At 42.6% G+C, this 24,158-nt stretch overlaps 1 protein-coding gene and 1 long non-coding RNA gene across 27 annotated transcripts in view; one reads left to right on the plus strand and one right to left on the minus strand.

Annotated features, from left to right (window-relative positions):
• Positions 1–20,389, minus strand: part of LOC308643213 — a 155,675-nt gene extending 135,286 nt beyond the window's left edge. The window contains exon 1 of the long non-coding RNA XR_014020730.1: positions 18,555–20,389. This is a non-coding gene — a long non-coding RNA (uncharacterized lncRNA). The remainder of the gene's footprint in view (positions 1–18,554) is intronic.
• A 95-nt stretch (positions 20,390–20,484) lies between these two features.
• Positions 20,485–24,158, plus strand: part of LOC308643752 (uncharacterized protein) — a 160,071-nt gene continuing 156,397 nt past the window's right edge. For all 26 annotated transcript variants that reach the window (XM_081283914.1, XM_081283913.1, XM_081283902.1 and 23 more), the window contains exon 1: positions 20,485–21,027. In XM_081283914.1, coding sequence (XP_081140040.1) covers positions 20,825–21,027 — 203 coding nt within the window. In that variant the 5' untranslated portion in view covers positions 20,485–20,824. The remainder of the gene's footprint in view (positions 21,028–24,158) is intronic.

Raw genomic sequence — 24,158 nt, forward strand, 5'->3', positions numbered from 1 at the left:
CCAGTAACAATAACCAACAAAAACCAATGGGTACTTGGCACAAAGAAAAACAAGCCAGCTTAAAGGAGCTACCACTGGCTAAATGGTAAGTAAGCAAAAATAATTAAGCACCTTATGAAACCATGAGGGGATAGGAATCCATGAAAATATACTAATAGTAAATAGGAAAATAAGTGAGGGATATTTGCTCGTTAAGAGTGTCTCCCTATACACAACTTACTGTTGCACAAGAGGAACAAAAAACACTAATTATACAGTGGAGAAATCAGACTGACACCTTCCTTGCCCAGTGATCAAAATTAGCATAACCAGAGAGGGACAGATGGCCAGCATGTGCTTCCAGATGTCATAGCCTGAGACACACAACACTACCTATGCAGTGTTCTATGAGAATGTATAACCTTGAATCAATCCATTAGATGAGGAAACAGCTGACAAACACAAAAATGAGGAACTTCCTATTATTTTTTTAACAGACTAGTACTATGTTTTTAAAAAATGTCAATCTGACAAAAGACCTAGACATATAGAAATATTGCAGATTAAAAGACGTTAGATCTGAGACTTTTATATCTGACCCAAGGGGGAAATGTTATTAAAGACTTTATTATTACATCAACTGACAAAATCACAACATGAATAGCGGTTTAAATGGAAATACTTAAACAATATAAATCCATGAAGTAATAACTTAAGAGAATATTCTTATTTTTAGAAAATACACATGAAATATTATGGAACAAAGGGCTATGGTATCTTCAAATGGTTCAGAAAAAAAGTAAACAAATACCCAGAAATATGGAGAGAATAAGAGAACACACACAAATAATAAACAGAGAAAATGTTAATGTGAAATTGGGTAAAACATCATTTTGGCAAACATCATTTTTTAATGGCTATCCTCTAAATGAAGCTATTCACAATTATCATAAAATAGATAAGATCAGAAATCTTCAAAAAGAAACTAAGAGAGCTTAAATATATTAACAATAACTTTATTCCCTAAGTATACATTTGAAAGAGGTGTCCCAAAAACAACCATGCTACATTTCAAGAAAAACACAAACAGAAATAAGCTGAAACATGCAAAAAAAAAATCTTTCTGCATAGTAGCCTTCTCTAGAGGCAGGCTGTGTGAGCCTCTTTATTTGGGGGTCTGAGCCCTAAACTTTCCTAAGCTTTGACTTTTTTTCTCCCATATAATGAAAATGATAATTTGTACCTCCTAGAGTTGTTATTGAAAAGATTAAAAGGAATATAGAAGAAAAACATTTTATCCAAGTGCCCAACACATCATTATTTCCCAATTATATTCTAACATATCTGACATACAACTATGGGGTTTTAGAAACAGATTTCAAAGGGAACTAGAAGAATCCAGCACCATACTACCATAAATAAGTTCTGATTTCAGACCACTGGCCCCAGTTTCTTAGGCAGAATGGCCTCTGAATGCAAAGAGCTCTCTAGAGATTAAATTCTCTTTGATGGAAATATCCATTGAGAATATTCAATTCTTGCCCCTCTAAACCCCACAGCAATCTTCAACAAGCCACAGAGCATCTTCTACTGCACGTGAACATGGAGTACTTCATCTCCCATAAGCTTTCGTGGCTTGGCTAGACTCCTGTAGTCTCACAGATGCCCACCAACCCTGAAGGAACTGATAAAATCAATCTCTTTTCTAGCAAAGTCACACCTGGGCCTCCTGATGAAACAGTACAGGGTTCCTCTCCTTTTGAAAGACTGCCTGAGCAATCAGTGTTGAAATGTTAACTTTCCAGAAGCATCTATAAGTGAACCATCTGTCTTCATTAACCACAAGATCACTAACGGGACACTGGAGTAATTCAACACTCAAAGATTAACAGTGGCTTTCAAGAGAAGAGGAACTAAGAACCAATCAATAACTTTGTGTTAGTCACATGAAAACAGAAAATAAACTGTGGCTGAGTTAACTCTAAAATTAGCTTTTCATGCAACATTATCTCAAAATGCTCAAAAAGAGTAATTTTAAAGGATTCGAATATCCTAGAAGCTCACTATATAATTACAGCTGTCCCTCAGTATCCATAGGGGATTGGTTACAGAACCCCCAATACCAAAAAACATGGATGCTCAAGTCTCTTATATAGCACAGCCTAAAATCAGGAACAGTGGTGCACACCTATAACCCCAGTTGCTGATGCAGGAAGATCCCAAGTTTGATCTTGGGCAACTTAGTAAGACCCTCAGCAACTTAGCAAGACCCTGTCTCACAAGAAAAGAGGGACTTGGGACATAGCTCAGTGGTCGAGCACCCCTGGGTTCAAACCCAGTACCAAACACATACCCAGGCCTAATATCTGCATATTCTCTCTATACATCCTCCTATGTACTTAAATCATCTCTAGATTACTTATAATACCTAATGTGATATAAACAGCTGTTCTACTATGTTGTTTAGGAAATAAAGTCAAAGTTCAGTAGAGATGTGATTCTTGTTTTTCCAGGTATATCCTATCCATGTTGGTTGAATCCATGGGTAAGGAACCCATAGATAGCAAGGATTGACCATGTATAAAAATTATCATATAGACAAACTGCTATAATGCATAAATAATTTACTAATAACATAACATTCTAGTATTTATTCACTAAGGTTTTTCTCTTTTTTTTTTTTTTTTTTTGGAATGAAGGAGAGGGGTTACAGGGACTGGAACCCAGGGGTACTTTACCACTGAGCTACATTCCTAGCTCTTTTCATTTTTGAGACAAGGTCTTGCTAAGTTGCTGAGGGTTCTTGAGGATGACTTGAAATTTGTGATCCTCCTGTGTCACTGGGAATACAGGTATGCACCACAATGCCTGGTTGATAAGGTTTTCTTTTAAGACCTTCACATAATCTTCAGTGAAACCCGAGACTATGTCTTCCAAAAAAAGGGGAAAGTACCCACTTGTTGCTAAATGTTTATCTTATGTTTTCTAAAAATACTAATTACCTCAATATCAAATTAGTATCACTACATCTTAAATGTAAACTGAGTCCCATTTGCCATCTTCTATACTTTTCAACTAAAATAAAACTATAGGGCTAGGGATATAGCTCAGTTGGTTAAGTGCTTGCCTCACATGCACAAGGCCCTGGGTTCAATCCCCTAAGCACCACAAAAATAAACAAATAAAACAAACTACAAAATTCTTTGCTTTTAGAGGAAGATAGACTTACCCCTTTCTACAAGAGGAATATAAAAACAACTCTTCTTAAAGATCTTCCTTTGTGCTTTCGTCTTCCTTTCTATATTTCCCCAAATTTCAACATTTTCTCTATGACTTTCTGGGTATCAGCTCCTTCAAATCTCCCTCTCCCCGTTAGCAGCTCCCCAAAAAATATCTTCCTACACTAAGAATTCTTTCTACAAACAGCAAATTTCCCTTGTTATGGACTGAATGCTGTGTCAACATCTAATTCCTACGTTGAAACTTACCTTTGATGGTAGTAAGATGATTAAGATTTGAGGGGTAATGCATACTAGATGAGGTGACAAGGGTGGAGCACTCATGAATGGGACTCTGGGATTCCTTTCCTCTCTGCCACCTTGAGGACACAGCAAGAAGGCACCATCTATGAGTCAGGAAGCTAGCACTCACCAGACAGGGAGGCTAACTGTGCTTTATTTGGGGCTTCCAGGCTCTAGAAATGTGAAAAATACATTTATGTTGTTCATAAGCCCTTCAGCTTATGTGTGGTAGTTTCTTTCAGCAGCCCGGATGGACTAGGACACCTTATAAAACTGAGAAAATAAAAATTTTCCTCCATCTTCTTAGCTTCACATCTCCCCTAAATTTGTTTAGGATACAATAAGAAATATGCTGCACACTACAAAACTAATAATAATCATAATAAGTCTATACCTGTTTATCTACTGTTTATGTTTTTAAAGTAACATAATTACAAGATTCAAAAAGTAAAACAAAATTCAAAAGGTAAAAAATGGTATTCAGGAAAAAATCTCCTTGTCCCCCAAATACCTAATTCTTTCTCTTAAAGACATGAGATGCTACAATTCATTTTCTATCCTTCCAGAGATTTTACAACCCTCTATGTGCAAATGTTTATAAATTCTCTTGCACATTCTCCTTTGCCTTGCTCTTCCTTAAGATTTTATCTTAAACAAGAAAGCATATCAGGATACAATGAGCTGCTTCTTTCCATTTTTATAGCTACATATGACTCTTTAAATATGTATAACCTGGTTTCTGTGGTTCTAGTCTCTGGTCCCACCAATTCATTCAATATATATTGTGCCAAATTAGTCTGCTTTATTTTAAATTTAAAAAAAAATACACCTTCCCCAAATTTCAACATTTTCTCTATGTTAAGCCATATTACAGCAGCAACATGAAGCTGCTTGGGTGCTGTAACTGTTGCACCTGTGAAGGTAAGTCCTCCTTAGCAAGGGTTTAAAAGTGAAATGTGATGTCTGCAGCTAGCACTCAAGTAGTGAGTGAGGCAGTGATATAAATGTACAACCTTGCCACATTGAATTTACATGTTCTGGAAACCCACCCAGAGCATGAGTGTGGGTGAGTATGGTGAAATGGTAACTACTGGTGAATCTGGATAAAGGGTATACAGGTCTTTACAGTATTATTTTTCTAAAGTTTTAAGTGTTTACAATAAATACTCCGTGGTATTTCCAAGGGATTCTCCTTGTGTGCACCTTACACCATAAAATGTTCTTTTCCCAACTCCTGAGCCTAAATCTTAACCTTGCCCAGCCATATCCCTGAGCTCTCCCCAAAGGAAATGTGCACCTGCTGTTCTTCAGCTGTTCTTAACTACCAGTCCTTCAAACTGCTTAAATGTCATGGTTCTTGGGTGTTCCCCTACTGCCATGGTCCTCCCTTCTCTCTTCTTGCCTACAACACCCTTTGGGGCTCTCAGACATTCACTGAACCTCCCATTTCATGGCCTGTGCACTGAGAACCCCACTAGAGAGGAAATGACTATACCGTAGACAAAAAGCCCTAGATGAGCAATTCTTTTGTAATACCCACAGCATCTGGTTCAATGCTAGGTGCATGACAGGTGTGTTCAAAAAAAGTATTTACTGATGTTCGGCATGGTGGTGCATGCCCATAATCCCAGTGACTTTGGAGGCTGATGCAGGAGGACCTGAAATTCAAAGCCAGTCTCAACAACTTAGTAAGAATCTATCTCAAAAGAAAAAACTAAAAAGAGCTGGAGGTGGAGCTCAGTGGTAGAGCACACCTGTATTCAATCCCCAGCACCCCCACCACTGAAAAGGAAGTATTTATTGAATAATGGGTTATTTTAAACAGTTAAAGAAAGGCTATATTCCTGAACAATGGGAAGCAGGTCTCAAAACTCACTATGATATCTTCTCAGAGAACATCTCCAGTCTCCTGGGCTCTTCTCCAATGCTTTGTTTGTTTGGTTGGTACTGGAGATTGGACCCAGCGGTAATTTACCACTGAGTTACAATCCCACCCCTTTTTAGTTTTTCTTTTGAGATAAGGTCTCACTAACTTACTTAGGGCCTTGCTAAATTACTTAGGCTGGCCTCAAATCTGCAATCCTCCTGCCTCAGCCTCCTTAGTTGCTAGAATTATAGGTATGCACCACTGCACCCAGCTTTTTCTAGTACTATTAATGCATCTTAAGTCTCTTATCCTTCTTTTTTTAAAAAAAAATATTTTTATTAGTTGTTGATGGGCCTTTATTTTATTTATTTATATGTGGTGCTGAGAATTGAACCCAGTGTCCCTCACATGCTAGGCAAGTGCTCTACCACTGAGCCACAACCCTAGGCCCCTATCCTATCCTTCTTGACTGTGGCATCCGTCTTCTCTACCAAAAAAATTCAGAATAAGAATGCTCTCTACTAAAAAATAGGAATGATATCTACTGAAGATAAAACACTAACAAACTGCACTAATACACAACAAGCAGCAGCTAAATCTAATTTTTTTCCACCTCTGGCCACATCATAGACTTGGGAGGCACCCTCAAATACAACCTTCCAATAATTCAATTCCAAAGAGTCTAAACCCCTATTCCAACATCTTGTAACTTACAAAATGTTGAAATCAAAGCTACTTTATTACTCAAATGCTCTTCTCATGCTGTTCTGCCAATTTTATATCTAAATCTCCTAACTTTGACCCTCTGCCCCAAAAGCACAATGGATAAGGAGGGGAACATCTAACTGTAGTCAATTATGCTACTAACCAGGTGTGCAAATTTAAGTAAACTGTCTCATCTATCAAACAAGACCAAATTCAATTATCTCTGAAGTTAGACTATTCTATGATCCTTGCTTATGGCACAAATCATAGTTCCTGTTTAACACAAATTTGACTATTACATTTTGAAACCAAACTGTTACAGTTTAAGCAATTTAAAAAACATTAGTGTAATCCAAATGATTTTTTTGTTTATGAAAATTTTCATAAATAGAATCCTAGCTGGGCACGGTGGCATAGGCCTGTAATCTTATCGACTCTAGGAGACTGAGACAGGATGATGCCAGATTCAAAGCCAGTCTGGGCAATTTAGGGAGATCCTCTCCAAAATTTAAACAACAGGATGGGGACGTAGCTAGATGTGAACTACACCTGGATTCTATCTTCAGTACCACAAAAAATACATAAAAAAAATCCTGAAATTCATTATCTACATGATTACTATTACCTAAATTTTGGCAGAGTGGCCTTCAAACTTCCATCTGAACCTATTGGAATACCTACTGAAACATTCAAAAGACCTTGGAACTCTACATTTCACATGTATATTCCATTCAACATGAAACTGTTACATAAACACTAAACTCTTCAGAAATACTTTGTACCTTTATAGAGTTTCACAGACTACAATCTTCAACATCAGAGTAAAAGTTGTCTTTAGCTTAGGACTGTCATTAGGCTAAAAAAGGTAGGTTGTTATTAGGCCATCAATACAAAAGCCAAAGGGAAAGGAGAACAGAGAAACAGGGGGAAAAAAAAAAAACAAAGAAAGAAGTTGGGAAACCAAGTGAGGGAAGAAGAAAAAGAACAAGTGGGAATACAGCTCAGTGGCAGAGCGCTTGCCTAGCACATCTGGGTTTCATCCCTGGTACTGCAAAAGAAAAAAAGGAGAATAAATGAGGAGAGGAATGCCCCCAAACTGGCTGCCAGCACCGAGGGCATAGCAACATCCCCCAGAACTTTCAGATAGAGTTCAGATACTTTTAAGGTTTTTATTTGTTTTCTTTTTGTTTAGATTAGGATAGAAAGTTTACCCAGTAGGAACATGTTTACTTGTGTCTGCTTTTAGCCTTCAATTCTGGATCAGGAAGATTCTAACACTTGAAAAGTAACCCAGAGTCCACAAACCAAAATATGCTGGATGGTTTACCTGTAACATCCACGACTCTGCATGTTCCTCTTGAGGAATCTTGCCAGTGCTTAGGTCTCTTACTCAGGTCTCTTACTCCAAAAGAGCATGCTGGTGGGAAAATGTGTTTAGCAAATGATATGTATACTTATAAAATTCCAAGTCCTTGCTCGAAAACAAACACCGCCCTCCAATAACAACAAAAATACTGTCAGAACACAGGCACTTCCAGTAGACTCTCCGGATGCCACTGTGGCTTTCCACAAGAATGTAGGGCTGCTGTCTGGGTTAAGGGGCTGTAACCACTGGGACAAGAATTATCCCAGGATATCATGCTGCCACTATGTCCCACACACAAGAGCAAACACTCTGCAGTTACTACAAGGGTGATCTTTAGAAAGTTTTAGAGCAATTCCACTTTTTGGAATCCCAAATCTTTGATTTATTTTTTGTGGTGCTGGCGATGGAACCCAGGGCCTCACACATGCTAAACACATCCTCTACCACTGAGTTACATCTCCAGTTCTGATCTTTCTGAAAAACATGAATCTAGAAAATATTCTGCAGATGATATAGAATGATTAAATGCGGGTACTGATTCACTCATTAAGCCTATAAAGTCCTTGTTGCAAACTGCTTTTTAGGTAGTAATAGAGATAAAATGGCAAAAGGTAAACCCTTTTGTTCCTTTTCAAAAAGAATTAAATTAGCAACAGAAGGAATCTCAATTTAGAGTGGGAGCAAAGGAAAATTTGGTATCTCTTCCCATGAAAATAGGAGAAGCATATACATACATTAGCACAGAAACTTCACAAACTAAAAGGCATAAATTACATATTTCAAAGATAAAATCCCCCCAAAAAAAGCTATGATGGCATTCATATAATATATATATATATATACACACACACACACACCTGTGTGTGTGTGTGTGTGTGTGTATAATACGACATACGCACACACATATATTTCACTTGTTCCTACCAAATATCTGCATTTTCAGGCAAGAAATACTAAGATTGAAGAGCCATCACTATTCTTCTGTGATAGAGCCTATATAAAGTAGTATAATAAAATTCTGAAAAGCTACAAAATAGGAAAAGTTAAAGAAATAGAATCATACTGAGGAAAAGGATTACTAAATGATCTTAGCACAGCAATAATTAAACTCTTTGGAAACAAAAACTAATCACAAATTTTTTAAAAAACGGAACAGTATGTGCAATGACTGCATAATACATCAATATAAATCAGAAAGCAAAAACAACTGCCACTGGCCTTGACAGTGGAGAGATAAGCAGCCTGGCGTAGTTGTGAACATAACAAAAATATTCTCAGTACCTTCTAACAAAAACTCCTCTCAGAACAGGACACAAGCACTCAAGGTCACAGGCATGTACAACTGTGCAAGAGAAATATCTGTGTGTGTGTGTGCATGCACACATGCACATGGTAGTTCCAGTGCTAAGCAAGTTCCCAGAAACTCCCCAAGTGGTTTAAATACCACCACTGAAAGGATGTCTATAGAAGAAGGCTGCCTCCTGCTAGGAGATGAAAGGCAGCAGAATGTTCCAAGTTGAGTGGGTCAAGATGGGCAACTTGGGCTGGGGTTGTGGCTCAGCAGTAGAGCACTCGCCTAGTACGAGCGAGGAGTGAGGTCCTGGATTCGATCCTCAGCACCACATAAAATAAATGAAATAAACGTATTGTGTCCAACTACAACTAAAAAATAAATATTAAAAAAAGGGTGGGCAACTTTTCCCAAGTGGTGGGTTCAGATTGGACTGCTGTGGCCTCAAGACAGATGGCAACAGTAGGCAGAAAGGTGCCTGTGCAACCCACTCTAACTCCAGAAGGAGGAGGGCTGGCCACACTGCAAACAGTCTGGTTCAAGTCCTGGGTCTTCTCACACTGAGCCTCAAAAACATCTCCCCATTTTCCATTCACAGGCATCCTTCAGAAATTTACAGTGCTCCTATGAGGGTCTGCAACCTTATCACCATGTTAGTAAACTCCATCTAGTATCTGGGCAGCAGAAAAATTTTTCTCCATCCATGTCCTCATCTTACAGAGGAGCACAGACGCACTCCCACAGCCAGTGAAAACCAGAATTCATGGAAAGACTGAAGCACACAGCAAAGTATTCAAGCAGCCATTAATCACTGTTAAAGGTGACTAACACAATTCCACCTCAGTTCTATTTTCACCAAACTAAGATTGCCGAAGAACAGAAAAAGAACTTCTGAAAGGAAAAGAGGAGGAGGAAAATGTGGAGGTAGGACTAAAGGAAACCCACATGGGGGACTTCGGTCAAAAGCAGCCAACAGGAGAACCAAATGCCTGACTGAGAAACAAACCTCAGGAGTTGGGAGAAAAGGAAAAAAATATACACATAAAGTGTCTTCAACATGTTAACTCTCTAAACATAGGAGACTTCTTAATGGTCTTAAGGAAGGGGTCAGAGGGTCAAACCCCAGGGAGGGCAGAGGGAGGGAACCACACAGTGACAATTGGCTCATAGTTGTCTCAGCACTCACTCAAACTGCCAACTCCAGCCCCAAACTGTCAAGTCGAAAGAACTCAAAACAGCTTCGCAGATTTAGATGTTAAGATTATGTCACAGATATGATTCAAGAAATGACTGCATTTTGATTCCTACCACCAAAAATAAAATAAAAAACTTGCAGACTTCAGTAGTAAATCACATGCAGTTCTTCTCAAAGTAACAAACAGATCAAAATTTAGAACTATATCCATGAAACCTAGTTTAAAATCAATTACATGCATACTACATCAACTCCACAGTTTTAAGGTTCAACCATTTCATAAAAGCAGCTTAAAAATACAGAATTTCAAGACAAAACTAAAACATGTGGATGTGAAAAGCAGCGAGTCTCTGCCTTGGTCCAGCTTTATGGCCTATGCTGCCCAAATGGTTTGCTTCTTAATCCCTAAAACACACTCAGGAACAAGTATCATATGCGCCTTTCAGAAATCTGATTTGACAAGTTAACCATTATTAAAGCCATCTAAAAATGTAAGCACTGCCTGAGTTCCGGGCATAGATTTGGAAAACCCTTGACATAGGTCAAATAATAGTATCTCGTGACACTCATCGGAGATAAAAAAGGAAAACTCACTAATTTATTATTTTCTAACAAAAAAGCCTATGCTATTAAAAGTAATCTTGATATAGTTAATACGTCTTTTAAAAGTTTTAAAACATTTTAAAACTTAAAACATTTCCTCTTTCTCCTCCCATTCCCTACTCCTCATCTGCTCAGCTGTATTTCCCTACTCTCAGAAAAGGTTATACATGTCCCCCCTCCCCCAAAGTCTTCCTTATCTTTCCTCTCCAATAATCTACTCACCTTAGCATACACGGTCAAGCCCACTGGCTTCAACTGCCTCAGACCCTGAGTCCACCTGCCTCTTGGTCCCTAGGAGTCAAGACTTCACACAGCAGTTCCAGAGCACTACCTGACCTCTCACAGGCCTTGGGCTCTCCACCAGCCCCACCTTGCTGAATACATATCTTGCTATGCGAGGGATGCTTTAAGACAAGTCTCCTGTACCTCCATTCCCCTTCCAAGAGATTCCAGTCCTTCAGAGCTATATGATTTCCCAAAATGCATAAAAAGGGAATGACTGTATCTGATGTCCAGGTCATCCCCTCTGGGCATCTCCTTCCTACACACCATGGCTCTTCCAGGGAGCAGTTATCCTAAGAGATGTCTGACTAAACACTGCAGCTGTCAGCTATGGACCCATGAAGTTTCAACAACAACAAAAAAAACCTATTTCTCATAAATCCTTTTATTTAGTAAGCCCACAATTATATAATGTGCTACATTATACTCTGTAGCCGTATCTTAAAAGGCTAAAAGGCACATGTTTAGATGTAATACAACTTTAAAAGTTTAAGGGAATGGCAAACAGTTTGGTCATTTAACAATATTATTAATATTTTAATATATTTTTACCGGATACTTGTTTAGTTAAGCAGGAATACCCAACTGGAGTTTTAAAAGAAATCTATTTTAAACTGCTAAATCTCGGGGCTAGGAATGTAGGTTGGGTAGCTGAGCATATGCAAGGCCCCGGGTTTAATACCCAGCACCAAAACAAAACACAACAATAAATAAATAAAAAAGAAAGAATCTTAAAACTCAGTTTACCACAGCAAAATTTAAATAACATAACCTTGGAGAAATCAAGCAATGATAGGTGCTGCTACTTGAAAAAGGGTAGGGGTTGAGGGGCAAAGAACATTAGATTACCTAATATAATGGTTCTTAAACCCTGGCCCTCAGAGCAGTTAACAGCAACATTACCTGGAAACCTGTAAAAAAATGCACATTTTTGAGCCTCCCTAGATCCACTGAGTCAGAAACTTTGGGTGGGGCCCAATAAGCCCTCAGTGGTATTGATACACACGGAAGTCTTAAGAACCACTGGTCCAATCCAACTGCACTCCCCGGAAATGAAAGAAATGACATGAAGCCAGTAACTTCCTTAAATTTTTCCATAAAGCTAGTCATTATAAACCATTCTCAACTGCCTTTCAAAGTAATTCTTAAACTAAACACCTGAACCCAAGCAGTTGGTCCTACAGATCTTCTGGGCAAGAGACATCTTGATTGTCTGCAGTATTTTTTTTAATATTTATTTTTTAGGTGTACATGGACACAATACAATGCCTTTATTTTTATGTGGTGCTGAGGATCGAACTTGGGTCCCGCCCGTGCTAGGGGAGCACTCTACCGCTGAGCCACAATCCCAGCCCTGTCTGCAGTATTAATTCTAGTAACATTACTAGATACTCACATATGGGCAGATAATTTTTTTTTTTTTTGTCCTATGTAACTTAGGATGGAATACCTAAAAAAAAGCCTTCACAGGACTGAGCTCTCCACAAAAGTAACAAGTCAAATCCCACAGGCTTTTTTGTTTGTTTGTTTGTTTGTTTGCTTGGTTAACTTTTGTTGCCATTAGCAGTGTTGGGCTCTGCCTTGTTATCCTTGTGTTTTGGTTTGGTTTCAAAGGCAACAGTAGGAATTAATGAGACACATGGTTGACAGTTTGTTTTGGGGGTTTTATTTATTTATATTTTTGGCCCCAACAAAAAGTAATCACAAAGGACACATGGACTAGAAATTGGTTAAAAGAGAAGTCCCTCCCCTCAAAACTTCACATTTTGTCTTAGAATGTATTCCATGACCAATTTTTTCCTTTGACAATAGATATGTACCTCCAGTTGTGTTTTACGTGCTCTACTAAAAAATTAGTTTCGTTGGTGAACATGCAGTGGTAGAATGATAGGAAAACAGCATGTGTCACAGGAACAAGCTGTGGCAGATGAAGGCTAAAGCAGAGGATTACAAGTTCCAGGCGAGCCTCAGCAACTTAGTGAGACCCTGTATCAAAATGAGAAATAAAAAAAACTGCAGATGTAGCCCGGTGATAAAGTACCCCTGAATTCAACCCACTATACATAAACACTCAACCCACTATACATAAACCATCTTTTGCCCTACATTGACACCCCCACACTACCATGAAATTTAATAAAATCTACAATTTTCAGCTTTGGGGTTCTTGTTAGAAACAGATGTTTGATGTATCATATACCTTTTTTATAAATATTTCAAAGTCTAGAAGTCGTTATCTTACAATTAAACATCTGTTTCTATTTACATGTTAAATATCCTTGTGGGGAAATCTATGACTTGGGTGTTAGGACCACCTCAGACTTCGATTTGAAGGTTTAAGAAATAAACATTTCCATTCCTGTTCCTCATACTAAAGCTGTTTTCCCAATGTCATGCCATTCTAGAGCTAATATTTTCAGTCCTCTTTTAGAATCCATTGAAATATATAATTACCTTTGATTTTACAAATCAAAATTTCTAACTAACGTAGTTTAGTGTGTGATTTTATTTTTCCTGAAGAAGTATTTTTCCTGAAGAAGTATCATGGCCTAGTGCACAAATAGAAATTTGTGATTTATACTTCCAACACTCTGTATGACCTGAGCACCAGATCTTCTTGTGACTATTTTTCAATCTGTCATCAAATGAGGGTAATAACTTGTGCTATGTATCTTACAGGAAAGAAATCAAAGTCACTGAGTTGACAGTGCCCCTGGAGAGTTCACACTTCTCCAAAAAATGGGGAGTCAGTGTAGTTACTGGCCTTCAGCCTTTTCTTCAACTCTAAAAAGAAAACAATACTTCCAGGGAACCTGCCATACCACCAACTATGCAATATACCCTCTGAAGCTAAACTGCAGGGATTAAATTACTTGAACATTATTCGATTCAACACATATTTATGAGCATTCCTATGTGCCAAACACTACACTAGGCACTGGAGACTCAATGACCAGCAAGACAAATACTGTCCCTGCCCCTCACAGTCTGATTAAACTATTAATTCAACTTACAGCACTTTCACTTTGTTTATACAACAAGGGCTCATGTCCATTTGTAAATAACTGCTCATAATCATAATTACTCCCAACCTCCCCACTGTGTTCCTGAAAAAGAGACATGAACTTTGTGAACAGCTCAGAGAAGGGACAAATGTTGGCCTTGCAGAAGTCAAAAATATCACTCAGCAAGCACCATACGGTCTGTGAAGGGGAAATATTAGTGTTAAACCCTAGAAGATGAATCAAGATCTTTCTTTTAGAGGTAGAGTATCTTAGCTTAAATGTTTATCTGTTAAGTAGTTGCTTATTTAAAAATAAGCAAATCCTCTGTAATAGAGCTGTCCAAAACATTAGCAGCTATATCAATCAGATATTCAGTTCCTATGTCATACTAGCTGCATTTAAGGTGCTTAGTAGCTTCAAGTGACTAGAGGCTAACAAACTAGGTGGTGTAGCTTTATAAATCATTTTGATCATCCCAGAAAGCTCTCCAAGATGGTGCTGCTCTACAAATACCTCTGTATACTGAACCTGAAAATTACAGTTAATGAAATATGATGAACCATCTGTGGTCTCTGCTATGGCAGTTAATGTAGTACCATTTCTTCCTGCCCAAATAAGGTGAAAAGTAGTATCAACAGTGAATATCTCACCAAGAAAATCCACACTGTCCAAATGGCAGATGAAGAGTAAAATTAGAAAACAAGAGAAAAACATTATATTCAGCCCCCTTTTCTATTCCTTTTAAAAGAGTATCAGTAGCACTGTATTCTCATCCTGGGTAAGAATGTGCTTTTAGCTAAGTAGTTCAAAGACAAGGACGAGATGAGAACAGTTCAGAATGAAGATGGGTGACATGAGCAAATACCAATACCAATAACATAACTTGAATGGAAGTAAATTCAATTGGGACAGATGCAATAAAAGTTTTGTGACAGTGACACACAGATTTAAAAAAAAATCACTGTTGCCCCTTTTAAAGAACCAAACTTAGAAGGGGTGTGCAACATGGAAAAATACCATATGCTGGGATAAATATGAGGTAGATACGGAGAAATAAAGATGATATGGAGAAGATATTTTTCCATGGTTTCTGAGGAGAAACCAGAGAAAATTTCCTCAAGGAGGTACCCAAAAGTGAAAGAGCAAAATAAGCAGAGCTATGCAAATGAACCCCACGTGGACTGGCAAGGCTGGAAGAAACTTGTTGTAGTAATAAGAGGATGGGAGGGAGAGAGGGAGCCCAGGCTGGTCACCTACTCCCACCCAGACCTCAGATACTCACATTCATGTCTGGTCTGCTTGGGCGGACCTTTAAATGTCCCTTACCAAAACTGCAAACAACATGAAAACCAGTTCTTAACGCTTTATAACTAATATACCATACGACCAACAATATTTGATAGCAATCAGAAGAACCAAAGGAAAATTCTTAAAAGACACAGTACTAGACTAACACAAACTAAAATCCTTTGTTTTCAGAGAGAAACTTGTTTTCTGTTTTATTTGAAATATCCCGAGGAGATATCAATGAATACACTTCAAAACAAATGAATCACGCATCCCCACCCCACACACATACCATGTTCCCCCAAGAGTTTGCCTGGCAAGGAAACAAATGAACCAAGGGGAGAAGTGAATTTTTTCTACTCAAGACCAAAGAAGTTGGGTTTTTGTTTTGTTTTTTGTTTGTTTTGGGGTTTCCGCCCCCATCCAAAACTTTCATGGCAGAACTTCTCTTACTCTGTACATTGCATGGCACTTTGGGGCTACATCCATCCTGTGACCACCAAAACCACACTGTGTCCACACCTTCTACTCATGTAAATGCTTGGAAAGCATCTGCAGTTTCTGGACTCCTCCCCTCCGTTTTATACATACGTTCAAAACATACGTTCAAAAACAGAAAACTATACTTGCAGGGAATTTATTCTCCTCAAATTACTGGGATCCTCTTGCCCTTCTTCACAGTATACTTCTAGAAAAGAGAGCCCACAGGCCTTAAAGAGTTCACCAAGTGATCCCTCCCTTGCAAACAAGTAAAACTTTGCAGACCAAACCCTTAACAGTGGAAACGTGTGTGTAAAAACTCACGTGGTCGTAGTTAAGTAAAGGTATGTAGGTTTTTTAGTTTTTGTTTTGTGGTTCTGGGGATTGAACCAGTACATGGGGAAAGTGCTCTACCAACTGAGCTAATTCCCCAGCCCCTGCAAAAGTACATTTTAAACTCTGGATTCATGGTTGAAAGCATGGGCTCCAAGATTAGCCTCCCTGGGTACTAGTCAGGGTGTCCTTCCAGATCAACTCTCACCTAACCTCCTAAGCTTTCCTTTCCCAGGCTGTAAAACAGGGACAACTACAGTGCCTGGCAGAGAGGGACCCCCCTTGGTGACATATCAGTAACTGCTAATTACTTTCATTAATTTTACTATTTCTTCCCTATGTAGTCCATTCAGCTCTTCCCTCTTTAAGTTCTCAGAATCACGGGTGGGAGTGTTAAAAATACACTCTGCCCAGGCCCCACCTGGATTTGGGTTCGGTTGATGTGGGGACTGCCTGGGTGTCAGAATTATGTTTAAGACTCTCGGGTTGGTTTTAAGTGCAGTCAGGGTTAAGAACTACATTTTTCTCTAGGTCCTCACTAATAACACACACCTGTGAGGTCCCCTGGATTTCTATGTCGATCAGCGCAGACCAGCGTCCAGCCCGGAGGAGGGGTGGGCGACGCCCGCGTGGAGGCTGTGACGACGAACCCAAATACCGGTCACCGAGGACCAACTGCGACCAGTTCCAGAAGATCCTGCCTGGAGACGCCGCGGCCGGGTCAGTCGGGGGCGTCGACCCCTCCTCGCGCCCAGCCCCCTCCCGCCCCAACACGTGACTTGACACGCGCCAGCTGCACGCGGTCTCCATCAAAACAAAAACAGAGGAGGCCGGCCCGGCGGCGGGAGCGCGCGGGGGTGCCGGGGAGCGGGCGGGTACGCGCGCGCCCCCACCGCCACTGCCCGGCGCCGCGGCCGCGCCTCCGCCGCTCCGGGCGCCGCCGGCCGCGCGCCACGGCAGCCGGGGGCGGGAGGGCAGAGGGCGCCACCTTGTTTACTGCCCGGCCCCGCCCGCGCCCGCGCTCGCGCTCCCGGCCCTCGCCCGGAAACGGTCTCCGGGGAGCCGGCCCGCGAGTGCGCACCCACCCGCGGCGCGAACGCCGGCCCTGCGGGGGAGGCGCCCGGCCCAGCGGCCGAGCCAACCCCGCCGCGCCGCGCTCTGGGGGCGGCCCCGGCCGCTGCGAGTCAGCCCCCGTCACGACTCTGCTACGCACTTCGCCCCCAGCTTTCAGCTCCAGCGCTTCCGCAGACCCCCTCACGTGGCCGCCTCCTCCCTGACACGGCGCTCGCCGGCGTCCTGGGCTGCGGACCCCGGCGCTCTGAGGGATCCCAAGCTTGTCCCCACCCCGCCTCGCACGTCACCCTTCTCGGACCACCCAACCCACACCTTCCGCCTGGGGCGCGGGGCGGGGAGGGGGGGGCGCGGAGACAGCGCCAAGCTGTCAGAAGCCTACAGTTTTCCACATGACGAAGCTCACCCTCACCGTCGCCACTCACGCAGCAGCCGAGCTGCACGCTGAAACGTACATTTAAAGCGAGGGGGGGATCATCTTGATTTTTCTCCCTAACCTGGGGGGGGGGACAGAAAACGCAGTTCTACTCAAACGCTCGCTTTAAGACTCCCCACGTCAGTCCTACCAAATGCAAGACTTACGGACAAGAAATGCCCACCCCAAACACCTGCTAGGTAACCTGTCTTCTGGAAACCCGGAGCCCCACCCACCCCGCCTGCGGGGAGACCTGCGCCTGGGGTGGGGTGAAAGTGAAAAGGTCTAGTATCCTGAAGTCACCGGGAGTGCGCGGGGACAGACACCCCTCGCCCCACCCGGGAGCGCTCGCAGCCTCCCGTCCCCCATCTCCAGAGCAAACCGAGCCATCCTGCGTCCCTCCGGCGAAAAGCCGGACCGAGTCAAAGGTCTGGGTTCCAAGGGGGTGCTTTTATTCCGGAGAACCAAGACCTTGCGTCCTTTCCAGTGAGCACGCCCCCCGCCTTATTTCTTGTTGACAGCAAAGGTGGGGGACGTGGGAGAAAGGCTAGAGTTAGCTCTAGGTTCGGGATGTTGGTCTCCGCGGAGTGAAGAGGTGGGATCTCGAAATGGAAACAGCCCCCCCTCCCGCCGCGGTCCCTCCCCTCCTCCTCCTCCTCTTCTTCTGTTTACCTCAAGTTTGAATTTTATCTGCGCAACATTAGCTGGAATGCGGACATTGAAAAAAAAAAAAAAAAAGAACACTCGCTCTCTACCCGGCAGCAGCTCGGAGGAGCCATGTGGCATCCAGCCACCGCAAAGGGGAAAAAAGTGCTCTTAGCAACACAAACATGGCGAAATAGCTCCGACATGCCCGTTTCACGCCACAGTCCTACCTTCCCGGGCTCGCCAGCCGAACATCCTGGCCGGGAACTGCAGACCCCTTTCCCGAGCCGGCGAAGGGGCCCAGGGGAGCGCGGGGGTGGGAACGCGGGGCGTGCGAAGGGGGAAATTAACGAGACTCCACGGGGGAAATATCTCGAATTGACTAGCAAACCCAGCTGCCTCTCCGGGACTCTGGGGACCCCTTTTACACCCCTTGAGATCGCAATAGAGAACAGAATTCTCGTCTCCAAGTCCTGCTGGACCGGCTTTCCCCACCCTACCGAACTTACCTTTGGGCAGAACGCCCGCCGCCGCTCGAATCCCTTTCTCGTTCCTTCCTCCCGAACGAGACGCGGCGGAGAAAATGATGCGCACGTAGATTTGTGAAGCAAATTCTTCGAGAATTTCCCTTGGATGATCACGAGGAGCGATGGAGACGCTGGAGACAGGTGCAGGGCTGGCTGGGGCTGCCGGCTAAAACTTATTCTCCGCTGGTGGGCGGCGAGGTTCCCGGCCAGGGCCAAGGACCCCCGGTTCCCTGCCCCCCGGCGTCGCCCACTTGTCACGCCAGGCTGCTGCGTGCGCTCGGCTGCAGGGGAGGTGGCGTAGTTTCTCTTCCTCCCACCTCTTCTCACTCACTTGTTTTTGTAGCCGTGGGCTCCCCTAATGCTTTCCTCTCCACAATGTTGTTTCATTATATCATGTCCATCATGTGACACCGGAGAGGCCTCTCTATGGAAACTTAAAGGGGCTCCCACGTGACTGCAGCAGCAACAACAGCAGCAGGACTGGCGGCGGCGGCGGCCGCAGCGTTTGTACCACCACTCACCGGGAGCCCCTCGCAGCATCCCGAAGGGGCTTCTGGCGCTGCAGAAGCCCAGATAAGGGAGCCACAGCATCCGGGAGCTGTGGCGTCGGTGCGTGCGTGGAGCCCGTGCTCATTACATAGCAAGCCGAACAGAAGGAGCGTCCTTAAATCCTTTCCTACAGTCACAAAACCCACGCTCTGTTAAAATGACATTTCGTGGCTCCTACTTTATTTCCCCCAAGAGCAATGAGTTTTCTATCAGGCCTAACTGAATAGTACAAAGTCAGAAAGAAAAACCGGATTTGTCTCTCTGCAAGTTCAGTCACAACATCAGTGGGAGAACAGAAATGCCAAAACAATAATAGCAAATAGAACCAGGCATTTGATACATAATTACCATCATCACCAGTTTTAAAGCATTCTGGAATTACATTCCTCTGGTAACTGTGTCGATGCTCGCAGGAGACAAATGCAATGCAGTTTTTCTCTTCCGCAGCTATATTAGGGCTTTGTTGCTGACAACAGTAAAAACTTGTTTGTGTCAGGAAGTGAGGTATGAAGATATGACCTGGAAGGTACAGACAAAACCAAACTAGCAGTTTTTGCATTACTTTTCTGACCACATTCTTTCAAATGGTGACAAGAAGACTCTGGCTGCTGTAAGATGCGTGTTTAGTGGGAAATAATCAAAAATATACTTATCCCTTAATCATGTTGTACATGCTATACAGTAGAAATTGTGTGTGCGTGTGTGCAGAGAGAGAAAAATGTGCATTTTAATGATATTTTGAACCATTTATTTTTTCCTCATTTCTGGCATTTAACTTAAGTATTTGACAAACAACTTTGAAAGACTTATTCAAGTCCTAAATGTGTGGAAACTGTAGCCCTTTTGAGTACCTACTCTTGGTATTATTGACTCACAACCTTTTAGGAGTTTCTACCTTAAATTCCAGGTCTCTGTCTTAAAAGTTTTTATGGACCAGGAGATGTTATCCTATAAATCTAGGCTAGATAGCTATTTCTGCGTTTTGGTTCATTATTTTCCATTTTATAAGGAAAACTGGGTTGGCGCAATTATGGGGGAGAAAAACTTCACAGGAAACCTAACAGAGAGATGGAAGATCATCCTTTCTTCTGGCCTTGCCTTAACTATCTCCCTTTCCAGCTCATCAGTTTACCTACTATGATAAATGATCGCCACTACCTCCCTTCTAATTCTATAAGTCCCCCAATTTTTACCTTCCAATCTCATGCCTAGTTCTTTCCTCCTTTTCCTTTTCTGCTCCTGCCTCCCAATTCAGCCCTTTTTCTTCCTGGGCGCCTAGCTCAGGCCTCCCCAGATACTCCCTCCCAGTCCTCCTAACCCTGCAGATCCCCAACCCCCACCCCTTTCCCATTTGGTCTCTCTTCTCAGCAACTTTACCTCCTTACCTCTCTTTGACCTCCTTTCCTCTCCTTCACAGTTTGGCCCTTGACTTCGGGGCCTTCTTACCTTTCTTTACCTGAAATGATCTGCCCCTTACCCGGGTCTCCTTCACACCCTCCTCTCTGGTCCTAACCCTTCTGCGGCCAAGCCCAGCATAGCTCCCCGGCTCGGCCTGGTCAGCTTGAGCTGTATTTTGTTCGAGTGCCCCTGGCCTAGGAAAGGAGTGTGTAGTGTAAAGTGGGGCCAAGTGTCCCCCGGGGCTGGGGCCACTGCCTCGCCCCCTCCACCCCTCCCGAGTCCCGGTTGCGGCGCTTCCTGGGCGGATGGTTTGGACTTGCTGCAGCAGCTGCGGTTCTGCTGTGTCATGCAAGAAGGAGGCGGCGGCGGCCGGAGCTGGAGTGGGAGGAGGGGAGGAACCTGATCCTCCGGTAGCGAAGGGCTGGAGGCAAACACCGAGCTCCCCTAGAGCCGCCCGGGAGCAGGGAGGGCTCCGCTACCCCGAGGGGCCCTCCCCGCGGGGCCGAGGGTAAGTCGGGCGGCGCAGGTGGTCGCCTTGGGAAGGGAGCGCGCAGTGGGGTTAGGTGGGGCGGCGGGAGCATCTGGAGGTAGCCTGGCCCAACTGAAGGAGCCCAGTGTCTAGCTGAAAGGGACCCAGGCCATAATAAGGATGGCAAGCCAAACGCAGCAATAATTACTATTCGAATAACGCCCCTTAGTTGGTCCTGGCTACACAGAGGGTGGAGTTGTGCATCCTGAACTCAGGGCTAAGCTGGAGGCAATGATTCAGGGTTGGAGAAATATCATCCCGTCAGCCCTGGCGCTTTAGGGTCCAGCTGAGTAGCAAAAGCCAACATACCCCATATTCCCCTAGCCTTGCTGCGCTTTCTGGGTTGTCTTATTGAAAACTAGGGAAGGGGATGGGAAACCTGCCCAACCTCACTTTAGCCACAAAAATAATGCTCTTGGCCAATGGCCCTGGAAAAAACAACCTCTGGTGCAATTAAACAATCAATAGGAAAAGAGCTTCACTCCCCTCACCGCCCTCCTTCACCAGGCTCCTTCGACCAGGGTAATTCTTTGGGTTTAAAGGAGAAAGAAAATTTGTTACATTCCTTCCCACCCAGCCCCCGCCCCCATCAGCCTCTTCATCAAGCAAACTGCAAACAGCACACCCCTGGCTCACCCCACCTTCAGAGCTGAGCTTCTGAGAGAGGTTTCAATACTGTTCCATGTTGCAGGAGGAGACAGCCTTAAACTCTGAAGGATTTCATCTCCGTTGCCCTTTACCCCCAGGGGATTCAGAAACCTAGCATTGACAGCAGCGAAATGTAGGGCCAGGCTGGGCACAGAGGAACATCACTCCCCACACCCCATACAATTCTCAGGGTAACTATTTTATTATTGTAAGTACTAGTATTCCTTTCCATTTCATTTCTAGAAAATTCAGAAAGCACTTTCTGAAACATAATTTTTTTTAAATGTCAGTCATACATTTAGAAGTAAGGGGTTGACGGGATTAACTGAAAGGCTAATGACTGTCTCAAAAGCACATGCGGTTGCTAGGGAACTCAAGCTCATCCTGCTCTCTAATCACCAGCATGTTAGGTGGAAATCAAACTGCTCAGGGTGTTATTAAAATGAATGGCATTTGGTAAAGACTTTCTTGCTATGTTGTAGCATCCTGGATTATTATCGATTGCCTCACACCCACATATCTTGTTTTCCTAATTTGATTTCTGTATTTGCGTCACTGCCAGGGACACTCAGACTAGACCAGTCAGGTTCACTTCCTGTTTCTCAGAACTGGTTTATATTTGGTCTCAAAGCACTAGCTGGTAAAACATTATCAAACTGGTCCTCTTGGAAAGAAACCTCTGCTTTCCGTTGAAAACAAATTATCCCAATTAAATGCTAACTCCCATGGAAAACGTCATCATTTGAGGAATAAGGTAGACTGCCAACCTACTTTATTAAGAAAACCATTCTTGAAATGTAAAGCCCCCCCCCAAAAAAAAAACCCACATCATCTTTATTTCTTTTACCCAGAATCTTCAGTCTTCAGCATTGGAACTAAAACAAACTCAAGTAGAAAACAGATTTAAATATGATATTTCTAAAATGAAGCACAAAAAAATACACATGGAAACTGGGGAAGTCATTTTGACTAAATAAGGCATAGAACTGAATGGAATCCAGGCCCAGGAAGGACAAATAAATTAGGGTTAGCACTGTGGCACTCAGAGAACAAAGTGTAATTACAGGACTACACTATCAATAGGAAACCTCATCACTTTGTGTACCAATCATCTCTTTTACCAAGTCTCCTATGTCCCTGGAAAAGATAACCTTGTTTTGTGGATTTTTCCCATCTCATTCCTTTCCCTTTATAAAAACGGTATCACAAAGGCAATATCATAAACATAAGACTATGCAAGTACTTGGGTTCTGATGTGATTGATATATTTAAAAAGCCCCTTGGAAAAGTTGTATGTGGCATGAAGAAAAGATTGCCCACTCAAAGTTGGGAAACTTGCTCCCACTTCTACAAACTCAATGAATTTTGGCTAGCTACTAGAGTTCTTTCAGTGAGTTTCTCTTATGGAAGCATAACTAAAAGTGCTAGACTAAAGGACCTCTAAGTTTCTTTGCATTTACAAAATTCTTTGACCTCACTACATAATTTCAATTTTAGCTACATTTTGCAAAGTTAAAATTTTAGCACTGAACCTTTAATACCTATCTATAGAGACACTGAGATAAATGATTATGGGAATGATTCCCTGCTGATCCATCAGACTTCAGTGTCAGTTGCCAGATAAATAGAAACTACCTTGCTCCTGACTTATTTATTCCCTCTTTGCCTGATGTTGGTAGGGAAGCACCAGGGTAGGAAGTTCAAAACATATAAAAGTGTAGAAAAAGGCCTCTTCCTTATTTTAGATGTAGTGAAGCCAAAGTACTTTGATGAATAAAGTGGTGGAATGACAGAGAAAGAGCTATATAAGAAATAATTAGGGGCTGGAGATGTGGCTCAAGTGGTAGCGCGCTCGCCTGACATGCGTGTGGCCCGGGGTTCGATCCTCAGCACCATATACAAACAAAGATGTTGTGTCTGCCAAAAACTAAAAAATAAATAAAAAATAAAAAAAAGAAATAATTAGCTGAATCCTCATGGAGATTTTGCCTGTATTTTAATTTGTATGAGGTAAAAACATATGTGACTCAGATTTTAGAATTTTCAGATCTGAGATATTAAGAAATAGCATGAAGAAATGTGAGATTTGTGGCAGAAAGAAAAATCATGACTTTGAAACCCAACTCTGCCCCTTTATCTATTCATTATTGAGTGCCTGCTGTGGGTCAGGCACTGGGCTAGGCCTTGGGAATACAAAGATGAATAAGACTACAGTCTCTGACTTGCAGGAGCTTATAGCATAATGAGGAGGCAGATGAGTACACGGGGAGGTGGTTTCTTCAGGAGGGCTCATAGGTACCCAAGCTCAGAAGATGAATCTTGAGAGGAGTACGGAAGGATGAGTAGAAGTGATCCAGACACCTGGGCGAGTCAAAGGGAAGATGTTCCAGGCAAAGAAAGTGCTGTGTGAAGACCTTAAAGTAAAAAGGTGTGCCCAAAGACTTGAAGGCAAAGGCCAGTGC

This window comes from Spermophilus citellus (assembly GCF_964194105.1).
Source record: "Spermophilus citellus genome assembly, chromosome: 3".
Classification (NCBI taxonomy): Eukaryota; Metazoa; Chordata; class Mammalia; order Rodentia; family Sciuridae; genus Spermophilus; species Spermophilus citellus.